The sequence below is a fragment of the Vespula pensylvanica genome, chromosome 21, assembly GCF_014466175.1.
Source record: "Vespula pensylvanica isolate Volc-1 chromosome 21, ASM1446617v1, whole genome shotgun sequence".
Lineage (NCBI taxonomy): Eukaryota > Metazoa > Arthropoda > Insecta > Hymenoptera > Vespidae > Vespula > Vespula pensylvanica.
In genome coordinates this window covers 1,975,021-1,992,520 of record NC_057705.1, presented here as the reverse complement: position 1 = coordinate 1,992,520, position 17,500 = coordinate 1,975,021, and the positions used below count along the sequence as shown (strand labels likewise).

The window sequence follows — 17,500 nt, the reverse complement described above, 5'->3', positions numbered from 1 at the left end:
TAACTCTTGTTATCTTTTTCTATGAGGGAAGTTAAAGGAAAAAATATCAAGAGATGTGTTAGTAATCCCCCAGTTCAACCCCTATACGACGATTTGTTTCACTTTGCGCTCGACTTCCTCCACTCTCATCCCATTTCCGATTCCTTCACTGTTCGCTTAATCTTCGCGACTCAAGACGGATCCCACCATTAGTTCCACCTTTCTTTCGGCTCTACTATTTCTTTTCTTTTTTTGTTTCTTCTTCTCCCTTTTTTTTTCGCTTCGTTCTTGATCGTGCCACATCGTGTAATTAACTACAATGCAACCTTTGATAAAGTAATATCTTTGTTACGAGATCTTGATCAGTTTATTTTAAGAGGATCGATCGAATGTCGTCGGTAAATGATATTTTTATGATCTATGAAAACGTTCTTATTAATTTCAATAATTTATAATTAACAAATATATATATATATATATATGTTTATATAATAAATTTTATATAATAAAGTAATTTATACGGTACATAAGTTATACGGGAAATAATTTAAATGACTATAATAACGTTACTATATAACTCTTACAAGTAATGAAAATTAAAAAATATATGAATTCATTCAGATAGATATCGATCACTATAACAAAAGTTTTGTGTTATTCAGGATATTCTTTTTTTTTTCCGTATGAAATAATTATTTCCTTCGAAAACATTTTTTATCATCGAAAGAAGATGTTGAATCGGTCAATGAATTATATCAGAACTTTTCAGTATTTTATATTTTAATAAATAACACTATATTTAATATCTTTTATCGAACATTCGTATACAATATAGCGTACCATACTGCTGAATTGTGCAATAAATAAATAAATGTCCATTTTGGAATTTTCAGTAAAAAATACTGAATTCAGTTTTGTTACACACACACACACGTACACGTACACACATACAGGATTATTTATTGGATAATAATAATACTTTTTACAAATGTATAATAGGAATACATTCTAGACTTAACTCAATACTATACTATTATATTATGATATTATATATAACCACTATATATTATATCGTTTATTTAGAGATATAAAATACTGAAAATTCCGACGATATTTAAACTCAATATATCAAATGGTTCTAGTTGGACGATACAATACATCCTGTATAAGAAACTAGATTAAATATAGAATACAAAAGAAGAAACTATATATCTTCCATATATATGAACTTGTATATCGTATATGTATATACTTCATATATATATATATATATATATATATATATATATATATATATATATATAAAGCTCTTTCTACACCGACGGCTCGTATTAGACCAAAGACACGAATAACGTATACGAGTTTCTTCTTTGAAAACAAAAAAGTCAAACACAGAAACCATTCGTGTCTCTTACCTTATTATCAAAAATAAAACAAACTAAAACCGACGATCGAAACGGAGTACTAATGTGTATCGTAATATTTCGCTAACATGATAATGCGATTATAATTCGAGAAAATGAATGTTAGAAGATAAAGTTATTGATCATTTTCATTGTTGTTAAAGTCGCGGAAATATAATTATGTTGGTTTGAAACATGACGTCATTCATCTACTATTATCTGCATGCTATTCGCGAGTACTATATATGTTTTAAATAACAGAGTGGGTAAGAGAGGAGGAGGAAAAAAAAGTTCCTTTCCCTTCTTCTCAACTTATCGATCATTCTCTCACGTCGACTTCAATTTTCTCGGTTCTGTATCATCCCATGATACAGGAACGTCCGTTGCTACAAACGCGAACTATACGTTACACTTCGAATAACCCCATTTTTTTTCAACGACAGTGACAACAACAACAACGACGACGACATCCATCCGTGATTACATATATATCGTTTGAAAATCCTGATAAATTTTGATACGTGTTACATATGTATGTATATGTACGTAGTACGTACATATGTATGTACTGCGTCAGTCTGAGCAGAATGTAAATCGTGAGTAATGATTATTTTTGTTTAAATTTATTTCCTTTTTTTTGTGTGTGTGTGTGTGTTTTTTTTATTTTCTTTTTTCTTCCTTTTAACTTTCCAACATCATAAATTTTTTTTTCTTTCGTTTCGTTTTGATTTTTTTCTGGTTTTCGTTCGCTTGTTTTGTTTTTTGCTCTTTTCTTCTTTTTTCTTCTTTCCTTTTTTCTTTTTTTTTTTTTTTTTTTTTTTCTAAATACTATCTACACATATGGAAATGTTGATCAACGTGAACATTTATGGTAATTATTGGAAATAAATCGAAATTTATACGAACCGAATACTTATCTCTATCATTAAAGCCAAACATTTCCAATGGGATGTACTTTTGGAAGCTTTGAAACGTTTAATTTCTCTTTGATGTTGTACTTTACTAATACAGCATGTTTCCGATATAAAAGACTAGAGTATTCGATAAGGTTCGATACGATTCGATTCGATTCGATTTTCTTTATATACTTGTTCGAATCTACAAGAGCAACGTTTTCAATTAAAATAATCAAATTAATATTTTCATTTATTATATATAATATTCGCTGTATAGACTTTGGAAGGGAAGTTGGAAGATTCAATTAAATAATTCTCTTTCAAAAATAAAAAGAGAGAAGGATGAAAAGAGAACGGAAAGAAAGAACATAAGAAAGAAAGAAAGAAAGAAAGAAAAAAGAATTTGTTGAAATCTTTTGCAAAAGTAAAATAGTCGTGTAGAGTTCTCTGCTAAATTGTATCTGGGTTGACGAGTCTATATTCAAGGAGGCACTTTAAACGTTTCAAACGTATTTTACAAAGTAAAGGAAATACATTGTGAAAGGGGAAAGCTAATAATTAATTTCCATTTCCATAAACGTTTCGCGTTACATAAAGATTCGAATTCGTAGTTAAATTTGTGCAGTTATTTCTCTTCATCGTTAAAGTACTTACTTTGCCCCAAAGACGTGTATGCTTTAAGAAAATGAAAGATATTTTAATGGTTAAGTAACACTTGAAATATATTAGAATTACTTACAATCCTTCTTTTATATTTTCTCTTATCCCGTTTTATTGACTTTTTCTTTCTTTTTTTTTTCTTGTTTCTCTCTTTTTTTTTTTTTTTGTTTGAACTCTCATTTCCTGGTTGTTAAAATGAAGAAATACGTTGGAAAGTTCCCATTGGCATTTAGTAATTGCGTTTTCTTAAAAGAAAATTACATCAATGAGTCGATAAGAAATTTTCAAACAAACAAGATTATTATTATTATTATTATTATTATTATTATTATTATTATTATCATCATCATTTTTTTTCTACGTCTACCAATAACGTCGTACAACCAAATTGATGCATCATACTTTTCTTTCTTTTAATTACTCGAATAAAATCACATGATATATAAAGTCACGTTTAACCGAGTGAAATACGGATCTCTTTCGCGTATATCGTTGTCAAGACGATTAGAAATTATATTTGAACTTATTCGCGAACGATATTAACACAACATTATAATTTAATTTCTTTTCTCAAATAGTTCTTCATCGAAGAACGCAAATAAAACTCGAAGCATCGTAACTAAAGTATCGTCGAAATACGATTACCCTCTAAACGGAATACCGAGTCGACGATTAATGAAGAACAAATAAAATTTGGAGAATCGTGAAGGAATTTTTAAAGCGATAGAAGAGGACAGATCGTGAAATAAATGAAGAAAAAAGAAAAAGAAAGATTTACAATTACAAGAATATACGAAAATATCACGAGTATTTAATTTCAATGATGAAAAGAATTCGTGCGATACGTAATTAAACTATCATCGATCAATCTTACGTTTTTCAAACGTTGATCTACGTTCATCAAGGAGTGTGTGTGAGTTTAATGATTGTTAAAAGACTGTACTAGGTGCTTTTCAAATCAGCTATCAAAAGATTATACACGGAGGTTGGTCGTAAATTAAATGTTAAGATCGGAAAGATAGCGAAGGGAAAAGAAAACTCTGATAGTAGTAGATGTCTGCTTTTTATGAGAGACGTTTAACACGTGCGCATTACACGCGTGCGCTCACTAACGTGATAGGGGTAACAGGGCTCTGGGATAGGAGGGTGGGTTGGAGGGGTGAGAAGGAATGAAGGGGTGGAGGGTGCCGAACACAACAAGCTCTGGACGTGTAGACAATGAACTTTCCCGAGAGAAAATTAGAGCGTGGCAATAGCTGACAACGCGGATGTTAAAGCGCGTACAAGAGAATATTACAGGGTCGAAGCATTGTATCCAAATGCAATTAAGTGCCTTTCATTGACTCCCTTCTGTAGGCCGATTTACGCAATGACGCTCTATACCTCGTTAATCAGTCGAATCTCTCAATGAGCTTCGAACCTCATCGTGGCTTTGTATCCTGTCTCCGATTAAGCCATTAGATCGATCTGAAGTTTCTATTGGATTCAATGGTACACTATCCGTCTACGTACTTGCGATTATATCTGATATTAAATCATTCGTAATGAATTTCTTTTCTATCGAACTCTCTTCCTCTACCTCGTCTTCGCTCACCAACCTCTTTTCTTCGAGATTGATCGTATTAAAAAAAATAATAAAAGTGAGGAGAAAAATTATATCCATTTAAAAAAGTTTCATGGACTTGAATAATTTTTCCTGCTGTTTACTTTCGAATGGGGTATTTATTTATTTATTTATTTATTTATTTATTTATTTATTTATTTATTTATTCGTTCGTTCGTTTATTAATTTCTTTTAAATGTCCTACGCACGGATTAGGAAGCATTTAATGGGGAAATTAAATAATATCGTTTGAATACTAATAAAAATTATTCGTCGGATCGAAATTTCGTTAGGCAAGGACGAAAAAACGTTTCCATAGTGTTTCATAGAGCGAAAGCATCGACGGAATGTATGCGTTTACTCGCTTCACTGGTATACACATGGGTGTGTATCCGGGGAGTGCGGTATTTGATTGTCACGTATTCGTGACAATCAAATAGTCATATCTGTTAAACTCATGCGTTATTCAAGTGGCTCGTTGTTGTACAAATGGAACAGTATACCCTGTCAAAACACTAGCGTTGTGTCGACAAAACTGTATCACCATTTTCGAGTTTCCGCACGTTGCTTGTCGATCGTGAATTTCACGCGGAGAGTGAGAATGGAAAATGATTTCAAATGAAATCGAAACTTCGTCATGCGTAGGACAAAGTAATTCTATGGAAACACACACACACACACACACACACACACACGTACAAACATATACGGGTTCATAGATAGATACATGCACGCACGCAGACAACCTTTATATACGAAGTTATTATTTCAGATTTTACAGTAATTAATGAACCTATTTGAAAGTGTAAAATAAGTTTCTTTGTCGTATAAAGAAATTTGGTTAATTGTTTTCAGAGACATTGTAATTAAGTGATAAGTTGCATAGTAGAGAGTGAGAATACAAGAGAGAGAGAGAGAGAGAGAGAGAGAGAGAGAGAGAGAGAGAGAGAGAGAGAGACGAGCTAATAGACTCGTGGTAAATTTCGATAGTCTCTCGCAGGTCTTTGAGATCACTAAAGGTTTCGTTTCATCGTGACGAAGTCTTTTTAACGTCACTTCAAACACATCCAGACACGCATACATAAAGATGGACGTGCAGACATATCTACTAACACAAAAGCCTCCCGGTACCTTTGATGTTTTTGCAGAGTGGCAGAAAACGAGGGCACTTAAGTATCTCATCGATCGTTCGAAGAGGTGAATATTATAGTAGACGTTGAGGGTAACGGTGAGAAAATAAACAGAACGACGTGTTCTTGCTTTTGTTGAACATTCACGAGCAAACAAAAATGTCTTCTCTTTCTCTTTCTCTTTCTCTTTCTCTTTCTCTTTCTCTTTCTTCTTCTTCATTTTACATTTTCACGTACTCTTATTCTTCTTTCTATTTATTCGTTTTTGTTTTCTTTTCTTTTCTTTTTTTTTTTTGTTTCTTCTATTCGTATTCCAATTCTTATCTTCCCTATTTCATTCGTTCATTAAGTTAACGAACAAAAAATTACACGATTTGTGATATATGAGATTTAATATTATTTAATGGGTTTCCTCGAAAGAAAATAATACAGAATAACAAGTAAGATAGGAATAAGGTTTCTTTGGTAATGGAAATGGATAGCGTAAGATATTATAGGATATATATGATATGCATTTATGTATGTCGAGACTTCGAACGTTATATCTTCTAATGGTGTTTCCCATATTCGTGATCGATTCCATTGCTGTTGTGTACGTGAGCGTAAAAACCATCCTTTCCTGCGTGATACTTGACAGTTCTAATATTACCACCTGGTTCCTTTACGGTATATTCACCGATTACTTTTTTGCCTGTGGAAATTAATGAAAAAGAATATCGTCAATACTTATATATAATATTCGAAATATAATATAATATAAAAAAAAAAAAAAAAAAAAATTCGTACGAATGAAAACGATTTTGCAGTGACTTTTCACGAAGAAATTTTATTCGTCGAATTAACTCATCGAGTATCATTGATAATGTACTCTATAGGATTATACATTAGTATATCTACATACGTATTATGTTCTTCGATCGGTACACTTCTTATATATCATTTTTATGGGCATAGATAAAGATTTATATAGGTTAAGATGAAGCTGTTGCAGATTCAAAAGATCTTTGATAACTTGCATTTTTTCCAGCAAAATTTGTCGGTTTAACCATCAAGTACCATTGATATAATATACCAAGAAATGTGATTCGTACTCTATAGATATACACACGTATGTATACACACATATATATATATATATATATATATATATATATAATATATTGTATATATAATTTTCATGGACATAGATAAAGATTTATATAGGTTAAGATGAAGCTGTTGTGAATTCAAAAGATCTTTGATAACATGCATTTGCTCGAACAAATTTCATTTGTCGGGTTAATCATCAAGTATCATCCTAATATACAAAGAGATGTGATTACCTAACTATACATGTATACATACATACATACATACATACATACATACATATATATATATATAGTATATAGTATATAGTATATAGTATATATGTCTGTTCTTTGACGAATTCAATGGAATCCTTGAATTCGTCCATCATCTTGGTGTCTCTTTGTACAGACCAAGTTCTAACTAAGCATACTCGGATTAACGTGTCTCTATCTCTCTCTATCTCTCTCTGTCTCTCTCTCTCTCTGTCTCTCTCTGAAAACGAAGATCCTGGCGTGCGCATAATTACTTCTCTTACATAATATTACGTTCTTGTTAAGTCTATTAAGGGTGGCTGCGGGTCTAACTTAACAACGATGCTAACAAACGAAATAGAGACTAGGCTTAAAGCGGATCTTTCGGAATAAAGTTTAATTCTCAAAGTGTGGGGCTTTTATCTCACTAAAATTTTTCTCTTTTGTTTCCGTTTTCCCCCTTTTTTGTCTTCTTTTTTTTTTTTTTAATAGAATTAAAAAATGAATACATGTATATATATATATATGCGTATGTGTGTGTTTCAATAGTTCGAATATTTTTTTCGAATTGGCGAGCCTACGTTACACTATTCATTTAATTAGTTCGATCGACTTTTATAGAAATATAAATTCGATACAGGGTTTTTTACACGTACAGAGAGAGAAAGATAGAGAGAGAAAGATAGAGAGAGAGAGAGAGAGAGAGAGAGAGAAAAAGAACGAAAAATGAGAGGAATGAGTTAGCCCTTTTGAAAGAATTCATAGACGAATATTTCGTGAAATACTTGGTAATGATGTGATGCAACGTGAATGACGAAAAAAAAAAGAAAAGAAAAAAGAAAAAGTAAATAAAAAAACCGATTGAAATGGGAAATTTCGAAAAAGGGAATCCCGAGAGGATTCGTATTCATGAGTTATCCTTTGAACGTGAAGCCAATTAGGGTATATGGTGTAAAGGAATTAAAAAATTTCAATCACGAAATACGTATAGCTATCGATAATCATATACATATTCCACACATCTCTCATATTTATCATAATATTATTAATTTATATAAAATATCGGTAAAATAGTCACAATCGGATGAGTAACAAGTTATAATGACATTATAAATTGAATTTGTTTGGATGAATTGGTAGGATGTGTTTGTTGCTTGAAATATTTCCTTTTATGAGATTTAATTCGTCGTTCTCGATATTGTACACGTAAAGAAAAAAGAAAGAAAAGGAAGGACAAGGAGTGTTCGAATAGAAAGGAGGAGATTAATATAACGCGATGAAAAAATAGAATTATCGTTTTCTTGAATTCTTACCATCTCGATGTTCCTTTTGTCCATGATAATCACCGGTATGATGATCCTCGACACCGTAAGAGAATTCGTAGTGAGGATGGGCTACGTAATCGTGATGATGATGACCATGTTTGTCCTTCCACGTCACTTCCTGATTTTCACCGATGACCGGACCGTGAAAATGTTGAAAGGAATGTGCATGATGACCATCGGATTTCACGGTTCTCAGGATTACAGTCGAAACGATTACCGTGATGGCGAGTAACTAATTTACGTCAACATATTAAACGCATTAATTTTGCGAATTAATTTTAATTTCATCATTTATTTCTTTATTTTATTCAGTAAAGATTCCAACGTTCATAAAATCGATCGATATTTTCATTTAGATATATATATATATATATATATATATATATATATATATATACGTTCAAGAAAATAAATATTACCCCTTTTAAATATCTCAGAAAATTTATACACTCACTTTTTCGAAAGCCATCTTTACTACTCGAATTTTCTCTGTTTGCTTTCTGATGAAAAGATTTGGTTAGCAAGTAACACTTATTGTTATATACCGGTGATCGTTCGATATGAGAATGAACTGTTAAGATAGCTCGTTGCCTTTTATAGGTCTACTTTTGAAGTTTTCATAAGATCCATTCCTTTTTGGATCTGTTTCTGGGACTTTGATCGAACATCTCCCACCCTTACCTCTCACTCTGCGACATTACAAAACACAATTATTCAAGATAGAACAAAAAAATAAATATTCGTTACGTTGTTCGCTCGAGCGTAAATTAGCCAATCCAAGATTAATGGGTTTTGGGGTGTTGGTGCGGGAGGGACGGGATTATGGTTTCTTCGTTTGCGAGAAATGAAAGAAAGAAATGAAAGAAAGAAAGAAAGAAATGAAGAAAGAAAGAGAGAAAAGATCTAAGAAACGTTTCAAACTCTTTTTCGGGAATGTTACCGAAGCGAAAAGCAACATCGTAGCTTCGATAACTTGCGTCACGCACGGTGGACTTATTCGACGTTGTTGGTTGTTGTTACGAATGATCGACTTTCGTTCTTTCGATAAAGAAAAAAAAAAAGTCTTTTGTCATCGTCCTAATACTATCTTCTTTTATAACAAGACAGAATTTCATTTCGATTATAAAGAAAAGGAAGCACGACCAATCAATCGGTTTTACAAAACTAAGAACGCTCTCCTGAATGTTTTCCTTTTCTTTTTCTTTTTCTTCTATTTGTCTTTGCTCGTCGATTACTATTCACGTGCCGCCAACGTAACATATTTTTCATACACGTCGTTGCAACAATTTTTCTTCTTGAGTTTTTCTTTTTTTTTTAATTATTCGTCGAGATCGTTTCAACATTGGTGGTCTTTCGCGTGTATCGCATTACTTAACGCTAATTAACTTGTTAACTATCTTGCCAAAGATTGAACTCTTTTTTTTTTTTTTTGTTCCTTCTTTTCTCTTTTTCTTTCCTTCTTTTTTTCTTTCTCTCACATCACTCGTTCCTCGCTTTCCTATTTTCGATTATAATATCCTTTTTAATAAATTTCAAATAACTCTGACGATTGTATCATTAATGAATACATATTAATAGTTAAAATTGCAATATGTAACCTTTGAAAACTAGATAGATACATAATAATGACGAAACATCGTTCGAAATTATATTCATAACTTTACGTTTTAATTTTAATTTTATCATCGATATCCTACGTAATTAAATTACATTAGATTATTCACGTTCATTAATTACAAATTTTCCCATTTAACGGGTTATAAATAAACGAATGCCAATTTGTTCCGTGATAGGAAATTTTTCGCCATGAATTTGAAAAGAAAAAGAAAAGGAAAGAAAGAAAGGAAAGAGAAAGAAGAAACGAACATGAAGAAACGAAGAAAACAAATTTGAAAGAAAGAAGAACAAAAAGAGGAAAACACGCGATTGATTTTACAAAACCTTTTCCAATTAAATCAAGATCATACGGAACAAATTTCTGAGGTTTCGATGATATGATCGTCCACTGAGAAACATTTCATATAATATATGATAAGAGAGAAAGAAAAAAGAGGAAGAAAGAAAATTATATTCCTGATCATTCGAAACGATAGAGAGGATCGACTATTTTGTCCATTAGGGAAATGAAAGAAACGAAAGGTTCGATTTAGGCTCTTATCTCAAAAGAAGTTTGTCGACGCGTAGTTATCAGACGAAGGATGGAAGGTCAGTGAGTAAGTACATAGGTCCAGACTAGAAGAGTAGAGAGAGAGAGAGAGAGAGAGAGAGAGAGAGAGAGAGACAGATATAGATAGAGAGATAAAGAGAGAGAGAGAGAGAGAGAGAGAGAGAGAGAGAGAGAGAGAGAGAGAGAGAGAGAGAGAGAGAAAGATTTTGGCACACGATGTGCTGGAACGGCGGAAGTGCTCGAAGAGGCGCTCGGCTTTTGAGTTATGACACTTTTTGAGTGGAGAGAAGTCGCATTGTGAAAGGCGCATCCGGCTCCAGCGTAATATCCTAGCTCGATTTCAGGTCCGGAGGCCGACGATAAATCTGCCTTAAATAAGATTTGCCGGCGACACACACGAGCGAGAATAAAAGGAACGTTAACGTTGAAGGACTGAAGAGTGAGAGTGAAAGAATTGAGAAAGACACGGAGAAAGAGAGATAAAGAGATAAAGAGAGAAAGAGATGTAGAAAGAAAGCAAGAGAAAGAAAGAAAGAAAGAAAGAAAGAAAAAGACTTAATTCCTTGTTAGGCTTTACGTATCCTTCCTTTTCTCTTTCTTGAACTTTTCCTTTATCCTTTTATTTCTTCCTCATTCCGAATTCAATTTTGTCGCGAATAAACGAGCTGTCCTTTTAGCAATCTCAACTTTTAGCGAGGTGGAAAGGAAAGGAAAGGAAAAAAGAGAGAGAGAAAGAGAGAGTAGATGATTAAGTGATATTCCTGATATTAGAATAAAGTTAATAAACGTGGGATATGAATTTCATTATTCCAGTTGATCCATGAGTAAAAGAGAGAGAGAGAGAGGAATATGGATAGCTCGAGGCTATATTCGGATTAATACCTTTCGTTTCGATACGTAAAACGATCGATTGGATGTTCGGATTTCTCGATAAGAAGAATTTCGTGGTAACGAAACGTCCATAAATGTCGCGAAACAAGCATCGTGCTTGTATTCCGATGAAACGAAAGCCGTGTTATCGAAGCATCCTACGGGACAAGGCTTCACGATGGGAGACAGTTCACGCGTGGAAATAGGACAAATTGACTGGCCCGTGTTCGACGATAAATCACGATATTCCATTTTAGTGCATTCTCGTCTCTAGCAAGAGCTGTTATATTTCCGGACACATACACATGTATATATATATATATATATATATATATATATATTATGTATGCATGTATGTATGTATGTATATGTACGTATACATATATGTATATTTCTTGTTTTACACTTGAACGTATGTATGTATCTAAATACATCTCTTTTTCAAGGATCACAGATGTGCGGTTCCGTACTATATACCGGGTGAAACGCATTTGACATTCTCAGTTTGTATAACTCTTTTAAATTATACTTTTTCGAGAAAAAAGTTACGTATGCATTCAAGAGGAATATTACGTGACGCGCGAATTAACTCTTTTTGTTGGTCGATGTAGTTGGTTTAGAAGATTAAATACGATTAATTTTGTTACTTCAAAAAATTGTATGGAGGTTTCTTCTTTTTTTCCTGTTCTTTTTTTTTTTTTTTTTTTTTTATTTATTTTATACTCAATATTCGAAGTAACTCTATTTATTGAAATTCCTCTGAATTCTTCTCTGATCTAAGATATTCAGGATTAATCTTCTTTTCCTTTCATTTTTCTTTTTAAAACAATTTTTTTTTTTTTTTTTAATATCATAATATAATTATAAATCAAATCATTCTCCGTAGTAATAGCATTCTTTATTAGAGCTATACTTTTAAAATAAATTTCTAATCAATTTACTGTGGTGCTAGTTATATTAATTATTTTTAACCAACGGGAAGGAAGGAAAGGACGAAAGAGAGAGAGAGAGAGAGAGAGAGAGAGAGAGAGAGAGAGAGAGAGAGAGAGAGAGAGAGAGAGAGAGAGAGAGTAAATTTTCCACGTTAAAAAGCGTGGCGTGTTGAAATATACGATGTATTAAATATCTACGATGCAGGAGAAACATCGGGGAACTAGTTTTCCAAAGTAATGCAATTCTAATGTTAAAAAAATCATTCAACTTTCGCGTTAGAAGATAAAAAAAAAACAAAAAAAAAAAAGAAACAAGACGAGCATGAGTTTCTTCAAGTCCCAAGAGAAGAAGGTTAGAATCTAAGGGAGTTAAGTATTGCGGTCAGCCTCGAATAGCCTACTCACTTAATCTATTTTTACAGTTTCCACAAGACGGGTCTTTTCTCTCAGGATGGTGGAAAAGGCCCTAAAGGAATTTTCAAGCTTGTCACGTTCGTGGACTCACACCTACGAAATTTCCACGTACTCGCGGTCGTTGAGTATCCTGGCAGCTTTCAACGGCTTGGAAGCTCGCATTTACGTTGAAACGAAAAGGCCTTAACAAGGATGAACGTGGAATGAGAGAAAAAGAAAGACAGAGAGAGAGAGAGAGAGAGAGAGAGAGAGATAGGAAGAGAAAGAAAATAAAAAAGAAAGACTGAAAGAAAGAAAGAAAGAAAGAAAGAAAGAAAGAAAGAAAGAAAGAGGAAACAGTCCATTTGAGATAGACATCTTTCTCTCTTTAAATACTACACGACGATGCGATATCTCGTTCGGCCGTCAATGCGTCTGGGTTAGCAGAAAAGCTTTCTCCATTCGTATTTCTTGTCTCTCGTATTTCTCACGTGCACCACATTGAATGTCTACACACGCAGAGGTAACGTAAAGAAAAAACGTGATGGAGATAGAGAGAAAGAGAGAAAGAGAGAAGTACATTGGTCTCTTCGACGTCGAACGCATCTTCCAAAAGTAAACTCTGTGCGAATCGGGACAATACGGTATATATATATATATATATATATATATATATATATATATTTGTGTATATATGTATATCTTTATCTTTTTCTCTCTGTCTCCGTTTAGTCGTTACGGTTCCCAAAGGACGAATCCGGAGATTAGTGTCGTGTTCTTCGGCGTTGACGTAACGCGACGCCCTGTTCATCCTTTTCTCGCGAGGTAACACACTAGTTTCCCCTTCGCTTGTATCCAGCAAGCATTGTTACTTATCCGATATCCAAAGACCAAAGAAAGAGATAGAGAGAAACACCCTTCTCTAATACTATCTACCTTCTCCAACTATAAATGCGATGGTATAGTTTAACGATAAAGACGAATAGTTCTGTTTATCCGATAGTTTCAAGGGATCGTTAGAACAGTACGTACCTCTTGTTCCAATTTCTATGGGCCCTTAACTATCCCTCCCTCTCTCTCTCTTTCTCTCTGTTTCCTTCTCTTTATTTCTTTCTCTCTCTCTCTCTCTCTCTTTTTCTCTCTTTCTCTTTTTCTCTCTTCGCTTCTTTTTTTCGATAAATTCAGTTCGGTCTCTTCCCTTCGATTTTTCCTGAAAAGTTGCAAGGATCGAAGCTACGGTATCGAAACGAACACGAGTATTATATTCGAACGTATTATAATTTTAGGCTCGTTTTTCAAATTTTCAGAGAGAATGTTAAGGGTGATAAATATAAAGTTTTATATGTATATATATATATATATATATATATATATATATATATATTGCTTATGTAATTTCGAATAAAACGATAAGCAAAGCGAATACTCTGTAGCGAATATCCTGTAAAATAGTAACACGCTCTCGACGAAACAGACGTTAAAAAGTTTCTAGTACTTACTTTCTTTCTCTTTCTCTCTTTTTATCTCTCTTTCTCTTTCTCTCTCTCTCTTCCTTTCTGTCTTTCTTTCTTTCTCTCTTTCTCTTCTTCTTTCCCCTGTTTTATCTGCTCTCCATCTCAGGCTAGTTTCCGTCTGCATCTCTGCGTTTTTCGTTTACGGGTCACGATGTTACCGCAGCTCTAGGAACGTAGCAAGATGAGAGGGTGCCACCTCCTTGACCTCCATTCGAAGCGAACGTGAAATTCCGAAAACAAGCGGTGCATCGATCCGCAACCGCGAATCGCATCGACGAACTTTGACTCGGTCATTTCCTTTATTATCGCCGATAAAAAAAAGGAAATATTTCAGGAAATCGAGTATTCCAATTCGATTGATACGAATGATTTTAAGAGGGAAGGGGGTTGCAATGATTCTGAGAAAGAAGAATAAAAATAAGAATAAGAATAAGAATAAGAATAAGAAGGGTGCGTATCTGGGTCGAGAAAGAAAAAAAAGAAAGAAAATGTAATTATCCGTTTCCTTTCGTATCATTCATTGGTAAGGAAGGTAGGTGATTAGTGCAACGCTCTTAACGTCACTCTTTTTAATGTAGGTCGAAGATTTCTTTTCTTTCTTTCCTTTTCTTCTCGCGAGTCTTGGGCCGTTCGGTTTTTCTTTTTTTTTCTATCTTTTCTTTTTTTCGATTTTTTCGGAAGCGCTACGAGATAACGAGACCAAAGTATTTTCTTAGGTTCCTGCTAATTTTCAAAGTGTCTCGATTATGCTCCGATAAAGCTTCTAAAAGAGAAGCGAAGAGAAGAGAAGAGAAGAGAAGAGAAGGAAGGACCAAAGGTGGCGTGAAGTTTAAATCCCTTGGATTAATTAGTTCATGCTAATAAGACAAAGTCATAGTGTTAATTGTAAACAAGAATTTGTGTATGTGTGAGGATATGTTTGTGTGTGTGTTTCATCGATAGACACGCGTATGTATCTTCTCTGTGGCTTTGTGCGCGCGTGTGTTCACGCGTCTAATGCAATGGAAAGGACTATATCAAGATCGTAAACGATGCTCTCTCTCTCTCATCACACACTTTCTCTCTCTCTCTCTCTCTCTCTCTCTCTCTATCTCTCTCTTCCTTTTCTAAAGGAGAACCTGTACCGCGCGTTCGGTCTTTCCACGTTATCTCATTCACGTCGTTACGTCTTAATTGCTTCTCCTTTGGTCCTTGCGATATCAAGAGTCTCGTTATAATTTGCTAAAGAGAAAGACAGAGAGAGAGAGAAAGAGAATGTGTGTGTGTGTGTGTGTGTGTGTGTGTGAAGGAGAGAGAGAGAGAGAGAGAGGAAAGGAATGGTACAATAACAGGTACGCGACCAATGTTGCGATTTACGAGAGCCCGTAAGAGAACATAATTAACCAGAATGAATTTAATAATAGTGCGAACGTGCACTAGTTTAGATGCCACAAGAATGTCTTACGATCGTCTTTATGGATCATCCATCTTGAAATTTCAACGAATTCTTATAATTAATTCATACAAGTTTTTTTTTCTTTAATCCTTCAATTACGATTAATTACAAATAGCTGTTCAATTACGGCCTTAATATTTACACGATGTTTTAATAAAAGATATAATCTCGACGCTAGGCTCATTTATTTATTTATTTAATTTATTTGTCAAATTTATTAATGAATTGCGTCTGTCGTATTAATCGTTTTCTATGGATGACCCATCCAGTAGTACTTTATGGTTAATTGATTCAATTTTTTTTTTTTTTTTTTTTTTTTAAGAGGCTGGTTTATTTATTCGTTTATGTATAGGAAGTAATTTATTTAAATGTAGAGTGCATTCTGGTAATCTAAATTTTAGTCATTTATGATACACCAAGAGCCAAATCTATCGAGGTCATCTAACGAGAAAATAAATTAAAGACAATAGTTAATTAAATCATGAATAATAGAAATTCGGATTCATTAAAGTATTCAAAGATACGTTGTCGATAAGAAAGTAGAAAAGTAAATGGGCCTGACGAGATCCATGGGATAAGTCGGTTATTTGAATTTCTTTCGAAATAACGTTTTTATATCTTCCACATTGTATTCCGTTGGCCTAGTAATTTTGCATCTAATTTAAGAAACCAAGAAAAGTGTACTACCATCACCGAACGAATGGTGTCAAAAGCTTTAGACTAGTCTGTAGCGTAGACTAAGTCAAGTAGATGTCCAGATTCAAGGATAAAAACTACTTGTGAGTTACTAATTGTGAGTAACATAAAGTCTACTTGTTACATCAACTAGACTCTCATCAAAAATATAATAGATATTTATTAGCATTAATTCTACCTACTAGTATAACACACATTTAATTAGATGTTATAACAATTAATCAGACGTTTAACTGGTCGATAAAATTTTTCACAGTTGCGTTTCAAGATAGAAATCGAGATTATTGATGATAATGCAAATTCATAATAACGCGATAAAATAATTTTATACGTTATTTTATACGTTGGATATTTATTTAAGAAAATTTTCATACGAATTAAACTTCCTTGAAAAGCCTTCTAACGTTCGTCTGAACTTCCTAAAACTAGATCGATAAGAAGAAATGCATAGAGAAAGAGAGAGAGAGAGAGAGAGAGAGAGAGAGAGAGAGAGAGAGAGAGAGAGTGTATCCACGCACCCTTATGTATCTTGTCTTGGTAGAGATTCGGCCAGTCGACGAAAAGTATACTATATACGCGTTCAGAAGCTTGCCCGCTCGTTGCTTCGGGCAACCACATATTTGCTCAGTGTTCCAGTCTAGAGTCTAGTCGAGGAAAGCTAGGGTTATGTACCTTGCAAGATTTCACCGAGTTAGATTCGCTCGAAGGATCTATTACACGACTCGTTGGCGTAAGAGAGGTACGTGCATGAAAAAGAAAGTAAAAAAAAAAAAAAAAAAAAATCATTCTTCATAAATTTATATTATAATCGTTCGAAAAATTTCGATTTACTTTCGTAAATCAGAAAATTTCTTGATTAATAAATACTGAGGGGAAGGTTAAAAGCTTCTAGCATTATTCTGTAACTAATATTCGAGAAAGAGAGAGAGAGAGAGAGAGAGAGAGAGAGAGAGAGAGAGAGAGAGAGAGAGAGAGTTTTAATGCAATTATAGTAATTGTCCAGTTTAGAATTGTACCTATCCAATGGCAAACGCCGACAGAAGGAGCGATACGTCAGCTTTAAAAGTCGAATCGTATTACACCCTTTTGGATAGCAGTAATCTATGAAGCTAGGTATTCCTAAAGAAGGAGAAAGAGAGAGAGAGAGAGAGAGAGAGAGAGAGAGAGAGAGAGAG

General features: G+C 33.6%; 1 protein-coding gene and 1 long non-coding RNA gene across 7 annotated transcripts in view; one reads left to right on the top strand and one right to left on the bottom strand.

Moving 5' to 3' along the window:
• Window positions 1-5,950: 5,950 nt before the first annotated feature.
• The window catches only part of LOC122636283 (cuticle protein 7-like), a 34,049-nt gene continuing 22,499 nt past the window's right edge, over window positions 5,951-17,500 (bottom strand). For all 6 annotated transcript variants that reach the window (XM_043827340.1, XM_043827342.1, XM_043827343.1 and 3 more), the window contains 3 exons: window positions 8,773-9,007; window positions 8,307-8,550; window positions 5,951-6,362 (listed from right to left, as the gene is read on the bottom strand). In XM_043827340.1, the coding sequence (XP_043683275.1) occupies window positions 6,220-6,362; window positions 8,307-8,550; window positions 8,773-8,787 (402 nt within the window). In that variant the 5' untranslated portion in view covers window positions 8,788-9,007 and the 3' untranslated portion in view covers window positions 5,951-6,219. The remainder of the gene's footprint in view (window positions 6,363-8,306; window positions 8,551-8,772; window positions 9,008-17,500) is intronic.
• LOC122636287 lies at window positions 12,406-12,952 on the top strand. Its single transcript, XR_006328900.1, has 2 exons — window positions 12,406-12,639; window positions 12,710-12,952. It is a non-coding gene; the product is annotated as an uncharacterized LOC122636287 (long non-coding RNA).